This window comes from Kwoniella bestiolae, chromosome 7 (genome assembly GCF_000512585.2).
Source record: "Kwoniella bestiolae CBS 10118 chromosome 7, complete sequence".
NCBI classification, from domain to species: Eukaryota; Fungi; Basidiomycota; class Tremellomycetes; order Tremellales; family Cryptococcaceae; genus Kwoniella; species Kwoniella bestiolae.
Genome location: NC_089247.1, coordinates 693583 through 709370, shown reverse-complemented (window position 1 = coordinate 709370; position 15788 = coordinate 693583). Strand labels below are relative to the sequence as shown.

At 47.4% G+C, this 15788-nt stretch overlaps 5 protein-coding genes across 5 annotated transcripts; 2 read left to right on the top strand and 3 right to left on the bottom strand.

Moving 5' to 3' along the window:
* Positions 1-381: 381 nt before the first annotated feature.
* Positions 382-2905, top strand: I302_108184 (ubiquinone biosynthesis monooxygenase COQ6; the record flags this gene model as incomplete). Its single annotated transcript, XM_019194046.1, has 5 exons — positions 382-709; positions 862-1005; positions 1148-1206; positions 1351-1596; positions 1820-2905. 5 exons carry the CDS (start codon positions 382-384, stop codon positions 2903-2905), a joined length of 1863 nt encoding a protein of 620 aa, XP_019044169.1.
* Positions 2906-3419: 514 nt separating this feature from the next.
* I302_108183 (uncharacterized protein) lies at positions 3420-5943 on the bottom strand (the record flags this gene model as incomplete). Its single annotated transcript, XM_019194047.1, has 8 exons — positions 3420-3717; positions 3860-4182; positions 4300-4482; positions 4607-5074; positions 5200-5271; positions 5330-5398; positions 5465-5629; positions 5755-5943. 8 exons carry the CDS (start codon positions 5941-5943, stop codon positions 3420-3422), a joined length of 1767 nt encoding a protein of 588 aa, XP_019044170.1.
* Positions 5944-6389: 446 nt separating this feature from the next.
* I302_108182 (uncharacterized protein) lies at positions 6390-8082 on the top strand (the record flags this gene model as incomplete). Its single annotated transcript, XM_019194048.1, has 5 exons — positions 6390-6413; positions 6489-6573; positions 6636-6815; positions 7031-7898; positions 8019-8082. The coding sequence occupies 5 exons, from the start codon at positions 6390-6392 to the stop codon at positions 8080-8082; spliced, it is 1221 nt and encodes a 406-aa protein (XP_019044171.1).
* Positions 8083-8380: 298 nt separating this feature from the next.
* On the bottom strand, positions 8381-9905 carry I302_108181 (uncharacterized protein; the record flags this gene model as incomplete). The annotated part of the gene is made up of 5 exons (XM_019194049.1): positions 8381-8438; positions 8553-8630; positions 8786-8914; positions 9061-9208; positions 9311-9905. The coding sequence occupies 5 exons, from the start codon at positions 9903-9905 to the stop codon at positions 8381-8383; spliced, it is 1008 nt and encodes a 335-aa protein (XP_019044172.1).
* A 1030-nt stretch (positions 9906-10935) lies between these two features.
* On the bottom strand, positions 10936-12817 carry I302_108180 (uncharacterized protein; the record flags this gene model as incomplete). Its single annotated transcript, XM_019194050.2, has 2 exons — positions 10936-12306; positions 12410-12817. The coding sequence occupies 2 exons, from the start codon at positions 12815-12817 to the stop codon at positions 10936-10938; spliced, it is 1779 nt and encodes a 592-aa protein (XP_019044173.2).
* Positions 12818-15788: the final 2971 nt, after the last annotated feature.

Sequence of the window (15788 nt, the reverse complement as noted above, 5' to 3'; positions counted from 1 at the left end):
AACATACATTTCCCACGTCTCTTCCCCTTTTTCCCCAGATATCTTACATTCCGACATTCATTGTGCCTGAGATAACAGAATCGAAGTTGGAAGGTTGATCATATAGCTGGGTATATTATATGCATTATCATCTGAACGCTGCGTGATCGATCTATCTATACCTAGCTGGCTGCTGGACTGGTGGACTGGTGGACTGGTGGAGATGTTCGAGAATGTGATGGTTTTCGCGGATCTCTCCGATGATAAGATCAACTTCGAGATGCACTTCGAGATTTTCAAAAGTCAGTTCATTTCTTCAATCTACCTTGTTATACCTTCTCTATCGATATACCATCACTTCACCAGGCGACAAGTCCACCTCGACATCCACCTCAAGTCAAGATGAGAGCCAGTACATCTCTCCTCGCTCTGCCCCGAGCATCAGCGCGAAGCTCGTCTGTGTCCGCCCGATCGATTTATGCCGCTTCAACTTTGACCTCACGCTCTTCGATGCACTCTGTCTCGACTCCTATCCGCTCAAGTACACGTACCTCCTCATCACTCAGGGTGACCCACAGGTCTAGGTTAGATATTGGAGGAGCGAGAACTCATTCTTCCTCCGCTGCTTCTGAACCGTTGACGCCTATACCTGAAATAAGCGATGAGAATAGTTATGATATAGTGATTATTGGAGGGGCGAACGCAGGGTTGGCATTTGCTTGTGCATTGTGTGAGTGGTTGTTCCACCACGACACACAGCCCGGAGACTATCATTGCGATTGGAGTATATTGCACTATATGAAAGAAATACATTCTCTCTGGATGTGACAGTCGGCTGGTGGAACACAATTGACTGACTACATTTACATCGCTGTCATACAGTATCCCAACCTACCATATCGTCCACCACCCGTATCCTGCTATTGGAAGGTTCGTCATTGGATAAAACACGGAATTGGACTGGGAAGGGCGAATGGGAGAATAGGATAAGTAGTTTGACGTGGGAGAATATATCGTGGTTGGAGAGTGAGTCGGAGTACATGTCTGCTATTCTTTGCTTCTTTGATTCACGAATCAATGACAGCTCCCGTGTGATCCGTGCATGCTCTACAATGGACGGGTGCATCACCTGCTTGAGATGCAAAACTGATACTGTTCCAATCATCAGGTATAGGTGTGTGGAAACATATTGAGGAGAGTAGATCATGTCCCGTCGAAGAGATGGTTGTGAGTCATCTGTCCTTCTGTTCCTATCTCACAATGTCAGACTCCTTATATGTGTGGTCTCGTGCTCTCACTTTCTTAAAGAACATGGACAGATACGCCCCTTCCAATCATAGAACGCAAAGCTTACAGCCTCGTGACCATTAGATCTGGGCCAACCCCTCCCCCAACTCATTCCCCACAATCCACTTCCCCCCTCTCGGACACCCCATGGCGCGCATGACGGAGAACATGAACCTCCAACGCGCACTACTACGACGTATAGAGGAGGTGGGGAAGGGCGTAGTGGATATCAAGGAGGGTACAAGGGTACAGGAGATGAGGTTGGGCGAGGGGGAGAGGTGGGTTGGGTTGAGGGTTGGGGAGGAAGAGTGGGTCAAGGGGGGTTTGGTGGTGAGTTATATTACCTCTTCAGACAAAACGATTGTGATCTTTTCGTAAGCGATTGGCTTTACAAGCACTTCCGCATCATCCGTTGATTGGTAAAGGAGATGTCTGAACGTGCACCATCCCACCGAATACCGTGACTTCGAGCACCAGACGAGAGCTCAGATACCTTCATCTCGAGAGTAGGAGAAAAAACTGATTCGATTTTGATTCATCTTCTCTACTTCAGGTCGGCGCAGATGGCCCCAACTCCCCCGTCAGGCTCTTCTCCAAGATCGAAACCTACGGCCACGCCTACCAAACCCACGCGGTCGTGGCAACTCTGAACCATCCCCCATCCCCCCTCTACCCAAATACAACGGCATTCCAACGTTTCCTCCCCACCGGACCCATCGCATTCCTCCCATTGACTTCAGAGGCATCAACGATGGTTTGGTCCACCCTCCCACCCCACGCAGCGGCATTGAAGAAATTATCTCCCGAGGCATTAACGATAATGATAAATTGCGGATACACCCTTCCCGAATCCACGCTCACCGCATTGACAGATGAGATGATACGATCCGACCAACTTGGTCATCCGCTCACTGTATCACAAATCCACGACCTCCTATCATCTCTACCTATTCCACAGGCAGAGGGGGAGACTGACCAACCGATCTTACCTCCCACCATTTCATCTATCCATCCCCCGTCCGTCGCTTCCTTCCCTCTTCGTCTCTCTCACGCGAACGAGTACCTTGGTAAACGCACAGCCTTGGTAGGTGATGCGGCACATACGATCCACCCCCTAGCAGGCCAGGGGCTCAACCAGGGATTAGCCGATGTACGTTGCCTGGCGCAGGTCCTGGAAAATGCAAGAAAACTAGGTGGGGATATGGGAAGTATAACTAGTTTGGCGGATTATCCGAGAGAACGATACCCCCTCAATCACCTTATATTAAGTACGACGGACAAATTGCATTATATATTCAGAGCGAGAAATGGGTTGGTAAATTGGGTGAGGGGCACGGGACTGGAAATGATCAATGAGATTGGTCCGTTGAAGAAGATCTTAATGGGAGGTGCAGGGGCTCAACCTACCGTCAGTTCTGATGGAGTCTCGCGACCTAGACGAGAGGAAAGTACGAGAGAATTTGGAAGGAGTGACGCGAATGAGGAGATGGGGAGGTTGGATGGGTGGCAGATGGGTGCTGCGAGTGGGGTCGAGGGGTGGTTCACACTCAAGGGTGTTGGACGGATGGTGGGGCAGGTGGGGATGGGGGTGGTAAGGGAGGGGATGACGAGGGCGGTAGGGATATTGGAAAGGAAGTAAAGGTGATGATGCATTATAGTGTGACATGCACGTAACGATCTACCTATCACAGATCGCGATTCCTTTCAGATCTAGATCATTCAGAATCGTCCATAATTACCCAGTTGCATCATTTATTATTCATTATACAATATTCAGATTGGAACTCGACAGAAAAGGAATACCGGAATACGGATTGAAAGGCATCGCGGGTGAAGATTGTATTAAATAGATATAAAGAAGGAGTGGTAATAGAAAGACCAAACAGAATGAAAATCAACACGCAGACATCCCGTATCAAAAAATGCTTGATCCCTTTCAAGCAAATCATCAAAACAAACATTTCCGACGAAACAGACAACCACCAGGTTGCAATTAACTAGCTGAAGACTGTATTGACCTATTCCTACATACTGCAGAACCATTCTACCTGTAGATCGTGTGCCTTCGGAATTAGATTTCAGCCCCTGCGGTGCCCAGAGCTCATCAGCGATGTCCACCATTTCGCACTCATCTCACTTGGCAAGTCGGCGAGTCACTCACATTGCATCCTCCTATTCTCCTGGATGGGCGTATCATTATCGTCCGCAAACGGATCTCCGAACGGATCGTTGGGATCCAACAACCCCTTCCTACCTCCCGGAGCAGACGTGCCCAATAGATCATCCTCCAACGCTTCGTAGTCCCTTGCGGGAGGTTGTCGTTGTTGTTGCTTTGGCTCAGCAGCTAAGGATTGTCGTCTAGATGGTCCTCTCGATCTGGATTTTTGGTGGGAGGCTCGCCATTCTTCGTCGGACGAGTTGTAGTCGTAGTCTGAGAAGTCAGACAGAGAGCTACGACGGAAAAGAGGGAGTCAGCGATCGGACTCTTAGGTTATCCGCACTGTATATATCCACCAATCATTCTTCTTGACTCGCGCTTTCAACTGAACCTCGCATCCAGATCTAGGTCCTTGAGTGGCAGAACCACACTCACCCCTGTCCATAAGATTCATCATCACTATCCGGTCTAATAGGTCTAGGCAACCCCCTATCCTTAGCAGCAATACTACTTCCGAAGTCCAGATCCGCCAAATCGGCATGAACACCCGATCTAGCTTTAGGTTTAGGTTGAGCTTGTTGAGATTGTTGTCTTCTCAATTCTCTTCTTGCAGATTCCTTCTTCTGTCTGGACTGCAATTGGTCGATCTCGCCCGTTCGATTAGCTTCGAGCTTTTGGGCGGCAAGTCGCTTGGCGAGGGCTTCGGTCTCTTTCGCTTCGTCGTCTGAGTCTGAGTCGAGGACTGATGGTTTGGAGAGCTATAACACAGCATGCAAACAGGTCAGTACCATGTCGGGTTGCACATCATGGAATGTTGAGGCAGATGTGCAGACACAAAGGAGTCCTTTCTTGTGTGATAATGGAAACATGCTCACCCTGTCGTACAGTTGGATAGCCTCCACAATCTTCTCATTCGCTTCCAAAAGGGTACCAACGAATTCTTCGTCCGTAACGAGCTGGATGTATCTGATGATACTTCTTCTGGCAGCTTTCGCTTTATCCAAATTATCTTGAACTTTGGGGGACTCAAGTACACTTTCGACAGATCTATCGATGTGCTATAAATCACGAAGTATATCAGCTGTTTGCTCAAACTTGCACCTCCCGACAGTGTCATTAATCTGACATGATTCCTTTCTTCTTCCGGCGGGCCTCCGGAGATGACAAGGTAAAGGCACTTACTCTACAAGAATTGACTAGGTTATTCGCACATTGAATAGCATTAGCAATAGCCACCATAATTTGCGGTTTCTCCTTCTGGAAATCGAATGGTGGTCGTTTAGGTTGAGCCGGTCCCTTCCTCTTAGCATCTTCCTTGGCCTTTCTTCGCCTCTCAGCTTCCTCAGCAGCTTCCTTCTGTCTTCTAGCCTCCAACGCAGCCATATCTTGTTTCCTCTTCAGTTCCCTTTCTCGTCGTTCAACTTCGGCTTCTCGCTGCTCAATCAGGATCCTGTTTTCCCTTTCTCGTTTCCTGGCGTCGGCATCGGCTTTGGCAGCGGCGAGGTCGGTGTAGGTGTCGGGACCTCTTGAACCTTTGGAGGGCGCCCAGTCGTGAGAGAAGAGATCGTCGTCGAACGTGCCTCTGTTGGCGGATGAGGTGGAGGTGGTTGAGGAGACGGAAGTCTGTTTGGAAGGGGCCATGGGTGTTGGCTGATCGAGTGTTCGGAATAGTCAGCTAATATACTATGTCTTCTGCAGAGTACATCGAGCGAGACGAGACGAAAGAACCGATCATTGACCTGAAAAGTCCTTGTTCGAAGAAGAGCCAGACTTACCTTCTTGACACCTGGTCCAGCTCCACCGTACTTGCTATAGAGTCTCGCAACCTCCTGCATTCTAGGTTCGTCCTGCCAGAGGTGCTATTAGTTGACTTGTCCTCAAGCAGACAAAGGTCAAACAACTCACCTTATAATGCAGTGACCAGGCGTGGAAGACCAGTATCAACCTTTTCTTCACCTTTGGATCGAGCAGAGACTAAAATTCATTCGTTCGTGATCAGCAACCATTTCATGTGAATGTTATGAGATGATAAAAGCTCACATCATTCGCCATTTCCCTCAATCTCTCCATCAACTGCGAATTGGCCCATCCCAGCTGGAACCCTTTGCCTGCATTTTCAGTGAGAGCTCTGAGAATGACGAGCGCTCGAAGTTGTCGATGGACGTTTCCGTATTTCAACTTCTTTCGGATGGCTCTTGTTGCTTCCTGAGTATGGTACTCGCATAGTTAGTATCGATGATCTCTTATCTTTGATCCACAAGATAGTAGAAATACATAGGAAGTCGCTCTGCATATAGCAGTGGGAATGGTGGTGGGCACTGAGCACTCACGGTAGTACCTTGATATCCCTGGATATTGATACTCTCCACCAACTCTGGTATACCATCCAGACTCAACTCGTCGTACCTATCCGAAGATAAGACTTCGACCCAATCTGTGATTGACGAGTGAGGTTTCCCTTCCTCCAGGTGAGATAGGATGGCGATAGCGCTCTTGAAGTAACCGCCTGCCTGAGACATGATGAGTGAGTGTTATTGGTCGTGATTATGGTGATCTATATGTAGAGATGAGGAGGAAGAGTAGTGGATGAATTTGATATATATAGACAGAGTAACATGACGATACGGGCACTCACTGTAGCAGGAGGCTACCGTTCAGGGATCTAGAGTACACTCTAACACTACTACGGTGCGATTTAACCGGTTTTAGCTCGAAATAGCAATAGACGCAAAACGTCATTTCCCATCAAAAGGAATCCTCACCTTCACCCAAAGTCATGACGTGGCATAGTACCCAACACATAGGATTCAATCTTATCAAAGCTATTCGCGAGCCAGACTTGGTCATGACAATTAATGTTGTTTTGACAGTTCCATCTCTGCTTTTGAGCGAGTGAGTCCATAACAAAGATACCCTGGACAATCGAAAGATCACCTCCATATCCAACCTCAATCCATCCGCCATCATGTCGGGATCAGAGAGGATAAAAGTAAGCTTCCCGCCTGCTCCTTTGCGTCACGACAGCAGGAATAAACACTAGCTTATACGCCCAACTCATTTCTAGGGAATCCAAGTCCACCGACCTATCATATATGGTTCCCATGCGAGGTTGTTAACGGAGGAAGAGAAGCTGACGGCTCCACCTACACGTGAGTGCAGCCAAGATGTCTCCATGAGGTGGCTATACCCTAATTACCAACGCCGAATATAGATACACACCGTTGGACCGTCTTCCTCACCTCTGCAACTTCCCCCCCGCTCAACAGATTACCTTCAGGAGAGATAGAGAAAGATGATATAGATACTCTACCAGGAGGGGCAGATGATCTAAGCTATCTGATCAAGAAAGTGACGTTCAAATTGCATGATACGTACCCTACACCTAATCGAGGTGAGTTGGGATTCTGCTATTAGGCTCTTCATCTCTGTACTCTCGTTCGACTCGAGCAGCAGTCCATTGCCGTCTTTCAATACTCCCGATCACTCTCTCTGCTTATCTTTAAAAACCAATCATTCTCCGTTAAGCTTTTGACCAGTCTCATCATCTCCTATCGTACTTATCATCCTAACCTTTGCTCCTGCTAACCGCTCTGTGTATTTACATAGTATTCGACAAACCCCCCTTCGCAGTGACCGAAACAGGCTGGGGAGAATTCGTCGTCCAAATCCGTATTCAATTCATCCCCGAGTCCTCCGAAAAACCCCTGACACTGAACCATCCTATCAAACTACATCACTGGGGATTACCCATCGAGGGCCTGGCAGGACCATCGACAACTACAGCGCCTCCAACAGCTACCAATTCTGTGGTTAACACTCCTGCTCCCGATGCTGCACCGGAGGTCTTACAGGAACCTACACCTGATACTACGCCTGTTCCTCCAAGCACGGATCCAACAGATAAGAAGGAAGACAATGAAGGGGTGAAAGCTGAGGAGGGATCTACACCAAATCCTGGAGAATCATCGACTCAGCAACAGGGTGAAGGCGGAGCAGAAAGCTCATCAGCAGTGTTGGAATCCACTCAGACGGAGACAGAACCAACCGACCAAATAGTGATAGACCCCAACACCCAAGCGATGTTATCCCTCCCAGTCCATTCATGGCAATACGACGAACTCATTTTCTCCGATCCCTCCAAAACCTTTTTAGATATCCTAAACGAAAACCCCCCAACGGGATTACCAAGGATCAACCGTCGAGCTAAAACCCAGCGGGACGAGCATGAATCGACTACAAACAACAAGAGATCAAAGAAGAATAGGGGTAGGCAGAGTGTATTGGGATCAAGGGCAAATACGGAATTCCAATCTCCGACCCCGTCCCTTGCTGCGGGGGCAATAGGAGGAGGAGCTGGGGGAGAGCTGGGGTCGGCAGACGTGCCATTGGAATTTTCGCAGGAGATGGAAAAGGGGGAATATAATAGGCTTGCGGAGGCGAGGAGGAAGATTGTGGATCAGATGGACAGGTGGAGGTGGGTCATGTTGTCCTTATTTATGTTGCGGTTGAATCGTCAATACACTATCTTCGATTGATCCGGTGTTTCGTTGGTTGAAATGCAAAGCTGACCTCTTGGATCGTAACGGTATCATAGAGAACGACTGATAGCGCAGGAGAAGGAATTGACGAAACTGAAGCAGGAGGTAAAGGGGATGTGAAATGGGTCGTGGGAAGGACGATATCCATTATACACCCGATTAAATCAGGTCGCGACATCGGAAGCCTGGTAGATGCGCGATCAATTGCGTTGTAAGATGATCAATTCCTCTCGCAGAGAATGGTTAGATCAATGGGGTGCAGTAGTTCGCGCAGAGTAGTAGTGCAAGGAGAAGAGCATATAATGTTGTATATCACATCTATTACCGACAAAAATATGTATTTGTATAATATACATTTAGACACAATACAGCTCCAAATTGCCTTTATCCAGTTTCGCATCACCCGTGAGCTTGAGCATTACTCCCTCCATGGGTACTCAAATTTAGGTCCTTTGGTCTTTCTCCACAGCTTCTTCCTATTGACGCGAAAGTGCGATTCGTCAGTATTGACCGCGCAATGACAGATTAAAATGCCATAAGGAAGGCAGGAGCAAGCTGTATAATGATATTGCGATTATAGCAAAACTCACTTCTTCTTGGTAGCTGTATGTTCCACGTAAACTTCTTTACAATGTTTCGCTTTGAACTCTCTAATGAATCCTGGGTCCCTGAGCATGTGAATGTATAATATCAGCAAAGCTCTGAGCAAGGAATAGTCTTGCATGCTGAGACGATAGAAGCGGGAGCGACGGCGTTATGGGGTGACTTGATATGTTCATGGTCGTATATGATATGAGCGAAAGCAGGGACAGTGTACACTCACCATAGTTCACTCGCAATTCCCAGATCCTTACAGCACCTCATCAGGGCATTACTCTTACAAGCTTCCGTAGCAGTTGGTATACCCGATGGGTCAAAGTATTCTTGTTCACCTCTTGCTATGGAGACGAGTCTGCGAAGAGCATGGCACATTAGCATTTGGATCCCCGGTAGAACAAAGTACGATCGTCATGATGCGCTATCAAGAGTATCATGTCGAACCAGGTGTGTGATAAACACGAAGAGAGAAATGAGTAGGGCAGGATTGTCTTGACTCACCTTCCTAGACATACCAATCCCCACTCTCTACTAACTATCCTCGGTCCAACGTTCGTTTCTCCCCTTGGAGCAAGTCCCCATCCACCTGGACCAAAAGCCGCGTTGAGGGTCCGACGGTATTTGATCTCAGGAAGGTACAGCAGGCCATCTACGTATTCGTCGTAGGATATCAGCGATCGTCCAACTCATCGAGAGCCCTCATATCTGACGATAGCGGCATCTCACATATATAGTATAAAGATAAACTAACCGGGCTTGATCTCCACATCTTCAGGTTTCAACTCCCTCAAAAGCTCATCCGCCACCTCCTTAGGGAACGGCCTCTCGCTCAACCCAGAGAAAGAAGAGGACCAATCCCGTCCTTGTCCTTCTCCAACAGGCGCTTCTCCCTCTATCCCCGTCCCACTGGGGGAGGGTAATGGCTGGTATCCCTCTCCCGGTAGACTAGTCAATGGAGGAGATGCTGTCGGTGTGGGTGTGGCCGAAGCAGTTGGTCTAGACGAAGATGAAGGTGAAGGGGTGAGATGCGAATAATCGTCCATTATTGGTTCAGCGGGTAAAGGAGAATCATCAGGGAAATCATCATGTATCTCTGAATTCGCTGGAGGAGCAGGTGGAGGGGTGGGGGTGGGTGTAGGAGTGAATTTCGATGTGGTCCTTGCTGTTGTGGGCTTAGGTTTGATGGGTACTGGTGTCTTCCTTACGTATCTTGTAGTTGAGGGCGACGAGGATGGGGATGAGGAGGAAGCTGCAGCTGCGAGGGAGGGTGAGAAGGATGAGAGGGATCGGGAAGTGATTGAGAGACTACGCGGGGCAAGGCGAAGTGAGGATGATATGATGGTCATGCTGATTATTGCTGTAGTATAGTCTAGGTGGTATATGCAAATGTGAGTGAAGAGAAGAAAGAGATAAGAGACATCAATCGTCAATCAATCAATCGATCGAATGCGATGAGTGAGCATAACGCTCGGATCTCTTCGTTGTTTTCAAGTGGCAAATCTTGATACAATTCCTTAAAGTGGCAACTACCGCATTGCTCATTCTCTCTCTCTCGGAGTTCATCTGCAATTCGCATCTGGGAACTACGATACATGCCATGTCTTTGGGACTGGGACTATTTCAAATCAAGGATCTACGGACGTCTATAGACGTAGCGTTGATAATCGCAGGTAGGATAGGGAGACCCGCAGTACAGTGAGAGTTCCAAGAAAATATGGGAGAACAAGTAAAGCATCAACCGAGCTTTACTTCTTTCGTTCTCCCACCTATCCATCACCTTCCTGACAATTCCTGCCCATATCTACCATATATCCTACCGAGTCTGATTGATCTTGATCCAAGAAGGGTCGTCTGTATCACTAATTTCCAACGAAAAAATCCAAAAAAAAAGAAAAAAGAAAAAAAAAGTCATGTGGGAAGACGAAGAACCAGAATGAAAACTATACTTTCTATTCCTTTCCTTGTCCTTTTCCTTCTCCCATCCAATTGCAGAGAGGACGAAGATAGAAATTCAACAAAAAGTAAAAATAGCAGAAGAGGGTATCGTATACCTTATAAACAAAACGCTATAAGAATGGGATATACTATAGAAAGCGGATGTAGCGTATTGGGGATGACCAAATGGCAATTAGAATCAAAACGAAACGGAAACGAATGGGATGGGATAGGATGGCTCGATGATGAGTATGCCAGATATCTTATGAACAGAATCAGATGGTAAATGATCCGATTAAAAGGGTATATTGTCGTGTTGATTATGGGAGTGTATCGGGAACCAGGAAAAAATCCACTCTATTCACATGTAATTATTTGATTATACATCTTGACGTCCGAAGATCCGATCCACCGATTGAGCTGATTTGATTCAACCCGTTATCACAACTCCCACGCTCTCCTCGAACCATCATTCGGTATACCTCCAGGCGGTACTTGACCTTGAACTTGGGGCAGACCACCTTGACCTTGAGGTTGAGATTGAGGTTGACCCGGTCTGTTGGACATCGCAGGATTACCACTTCCACCACCATTACTACTCATAGCTGGATTGGCATTTCTCCATTGGTCTTCATCGCTCGGACGGCGGAAAGACTGTGACTGATCGGGAGCTGGGGGATGGTAACCTTGTTGCTGGGAGTATTCGGGTGGACCTGTAGGGTAAGTTGAGGTTTGAGGGGTACGATAGGTTGAATTTGGTGATGCTGATCTTCGACCGTATGGAAGCGGAATCCCAGGACCACCGGGGGGAGGAATTACCATAGGACCCGAACGTGGGTATGGATAGGCAGGTTGAGCGGTCATTGGTTGTCTTGAGGGACCTTGTTGAGGAGGAGGGGGAGGATAGTACGCTTGAGGAGGAGGGGGTTGATCATATCTTGTAGGAGGGGCGTCGGCAGCAGCTGCGATCGCTGAGAAACCGGGTAGACCTTGACCGCCAGCTGTCATCGGTGGACCTGGGACCGGTGTTATGGGTGTCGGCGGGGCCATCCCAGACGTTCTTCTTACAGGCTGTACAATCGTACTGGAAGAAGCAGGTCCCTCACGAGGTAAATCTCTAGGTTGAGGTATCGGTAAGAAAGAAATTACTAAGTAAATTCGCCCCAAGGTATTCGGTTGCCATAAACTTGCGCCTAACCCTCCACCAAGATGAAGTCTAACATTGAAGGGTGAGAAACGACCATCCGAATGTAACACTCTAACATTCTTATTGGGGTACGGTTCTCTCATTCCCTCTGCGGGTGATAACAGTTCTATCTCCGTTCGTTGAGTCATGGCAGTATGAGTCACCTCAATTGACTTGAGTTGGCTTTCCACGTACGGTACAGTGATGAGTCGTATCCGTTCATTTTCAACGAAATGTCGATCGTTAGGATGTATCCAATCCAAGAGGTTGAGGTTGACAAACTCGTTGGGATGGTACCCTATCAAATGGTATGACATCGGACTAGCACGCAGTATCTTGAATTCGGTAGTGGTGAAGATGGTGAATGGGGTGTTGGGTTGGGGAGGAGCCGAGAATGCTGGATCACCTTCAACGCCTAGAGGACGAGGTATAGGTGGTGAGTTACGTCCACCCATCGAAACCAATGGCGGCGGAGGTGCGTCTACGGTAGACATGTATGGTGCGTCATACGCAGAGGGTCCTCTCCACTTTCCAATACTACCATTGTCCGGTTGTGGGGGTCGAGCACGATGATATGGCTCACCAAGTGCAGGTTTGGGTACTTTTGGACGTCCCCTTTTCTTGTGCTGCGATCAATAAAAGTAATCAGTGTACAGCTCTGCACCCTAAATGTATCATCATATAGTGGGAAAAAAAAAGAAAAAAGTCGTATGAGGGGTTGGCACTCACCGGTACATCCTCACATTGGTCCTCCTTACCCATATTCACACATCTCTTACATGGTCTAGCGACATCGCAAGCCAAATGCGCTCTTTTACAAGGCCCACAAGCTGAAGATACGTTGGCCTTTCCGCCAACCCTTTTGATGGTCGAGGTCTCCTGACCTGGAGAAGCTGTACCACGAGGATCTGACATTGGTGTAGGCGATTTCCGATCCATCCTCCTCTTGGGAGGGTTGAGAGGGGTGAAAGCTGATGAAGATGGTCCTGGTCCTGGCTGAGCGAGGCTTAGGTTGGAATGTGGATTATTTCCGGTACCAGTTGTGTTATCTGATTTGGGATGGGCACCGCCAAGAAGTGATTGACGTCGCTCTTCAGTAGATAAACGATAATAGTCAGATGGAGGGCGATGATTCATGCTTCAACTGAATGAAGCGACGAATTAGAGATTGACGAGGAAGAGGATTAGATTGGTAAGAGAAGGAAAGAACGAGGGGTCTTGGGAGGATGAACAAGTTGGTTGGTTCAAAGGCGTTTGTTCCGATCGGAGTTAACCAATGTTTTCTTGTGGAGAATGGGATCTCTTTATTGTTTATGCAATGTAGATAGCTGTACCGTTGAAAGGGCAGGGCAGGGCAGGTAGGGGCTAGTCTACCGGATGTAGAGTATGTGTGCGATTAAGAGACAGATTATTTGTGTGTTGTATATAGGTTTTGAATTATAGTGTAATGTAATGTTGAAAGGGATAGTATAGGGAGTGAACAAGTCGAGTCAAAAGAGATGGATCAGCACAGGGCGCATTGCATTTGTATGGTAACATCTACCGGAGTATACGTATATCATCGTAAACAAAAACATGATTGATGAGCGAGGACAGTGGAAAAGTGGACAGTGCAGATGTGTGTACCGGTCCGAGAGGATACACACAGGGAGTACTGCTAGTAGGATAGTAGGATAGAATTAAAGGATGTATATACGAGGACAGACGAAGCGAGAGGATAGGCAAATGATGAAATGAGAATGATGACCGGAATAGGATAGATAAGAAGGATACTCACCGTGTATGGTTCTGCTCAACTTCTAATCATCACACACAACTTTCTAATTCGATTCGGTGGGGGAGATTTCTTCTCTATTCCGAGTGGGGTGGGGGAGGTAGGCAGCGAAGTCCTAGAGGAATGCCGGGGTCTGAGAGCGGTTGAGGATCGTCGTGATTGGGGAAAGGGAGTGGATCCCAATTACAGTTATAGTTTGCTTCTAATGCCGAAAGATTATAATGAGGAAGGATGATCGGGAGAGGAGGGGGAGGACAGTCAATGTCGAACGATCAGAAAAGATGGGTCTTGAGTCGTGTGTGATAAAATCAATCTAGTTCGGTTTGTTGTAGTTGATATGATGATATCGATGATGGATGTTGATTCATTCAACGTTGTAACTCGTAACTTGTACCAAATCTAATATGATTTGATCTTGATCTTGATGTTTCTCCGCGGTACTTGCGCTGACTCTAGCTCACTCATTCACTGGATCCCTTTGAATTGATTTATATTGTCTCACAATTGAGAATCAGAAACAGCCGATTCCAACTTTCCTATTCTCCATGAGATGAGACAAACCCTGCCAGTTATCCAGACCACTCTCCACACTGCTTCTATCTTACGATGATGTCGGAAGGGATGAGTGAGCGAGCGGGTGATCCAACGTGGGACTTATTCCGTGTCTGTGACTGATGATTGGCGTCAGGAGAGGAGTAGAGTGGATGTGAAACGTCTCGTCCAGCGATCAAAACCAAGAAACAATCGGGTGTACTTGGCTCGTGCTTGCTTGGATTAATTTTGATGTCTATGTGGTACGGATCTATGTGGCGTCGTCGGTGCTCTCGGGCCGTCTTCGTTCCTATAGCAGAAAAGGTAGACAAGCGTGTGTTATTCCCTCGAGTTGAGATCTGCGTGAATACAACACGCCGATACCACTTGATGTACAGGTTAATTTGGCTTTGGATGAAAGAGTGCGACGACGTGGTAACTGACAGACGGTGTTTCGGGTGTTTGTTCCTCCTTCGGTCGATTGGTCGGGCGAGAGAGTGGTGGACTGGACTAAGCTCGAGTTCGAAAGGTATCCCTTTGATTTCTCTGATCGTAGCGTAGCGTGCGATGTGGTGTGGCGTGACCGAGGAGAAACGAATCAGATTATCTTCCAAAATGCGAAAATGAACAGAGAGACTAGAGTGACACCGATCTGTACGGCTGTAGTTCAACGTGCGAATTTCTCGTGGGTGATGTGATCAAAGCTGGTTATGACCGGAAATACAATCGCGGGGTGATTAAGTCGATGTTGGACTAGTGTTATTTGTATGTAAGGGGGACAGGTGGATATACCGTATCGTTCGATAATTGATAGGAAGAAAAGTTTTCCTTTTATTTGCTACGACACCAGGAGATTTGTAGGAGAAAGTCAGGTGAGAGAGATAAGTTTAAAGGCGCCGAAGAACAACGAGATGGATGGTGGATCTTAATTACAGTAATTTTTCGTTCTTCTTTACATTGTTTTCTCTAACTTTCGGAAGCATGGAAGGACAAGATGGTCATGACAGTGCCGTTAGGTTGCGGGCTTTAGGAGACTATGAAGCTGCAGATGGACTTTTGTTCTGATATTACGGCTTCAAAATGACGACAAAAGGCTATTGAGTAATACCATAATATCAACAGGATCCCGACGACCGATGAATTAGAAATACACCCGAAGACCTGCATTAGCGCTTAATTTCCCTACAGTACTCTATACACAGGTACATGGGCAGCAAAGAGCGACGAGAGGATCACGGCATGCCAGGTGAACGCCGGGGTTATCCCACCAAAGGGAAACTGTCACACCTATCCTTAAATAACGCTAGATTCAGGGTCTGCGTTGGGACAAAAGAATCTATCTTGCCATCTGAGATGCGAAATATCATCAGATCAACCTCAAAGTGAAAAGTGTAGACGAAGGGATCAATCAATAAGAATTACAACATCCCTTTTCCATCGTTCGGACATAGAAGGGCTCAAGGCAGACTGATTCGGACCTCGGGAAGTGATTAACCTCAAAGGTGTACTGTACAGCTGTCCGGCAGTAACAGAAACTGCCTGTTGTCACATAACGACCGATTACGGTGTAATTTCCGAACACCAACCCCTTTTGTCTGTTGTTGATCGACCCTAGATTGGAAAAGACGGACTGTTCTTTGTTGAGTCGAATGATACGGGACTAAAACAGAACAACAATACGAAGACGGGGTTACCATTAGTCTGGGTGGCGTAGAACGATGAGATGGCAGGTGATTGATTTGTTCAAAGGAACGCGTGATACCAAAGTATCGTTCGAGGTATCCGCAGATTTCGGATACAAAA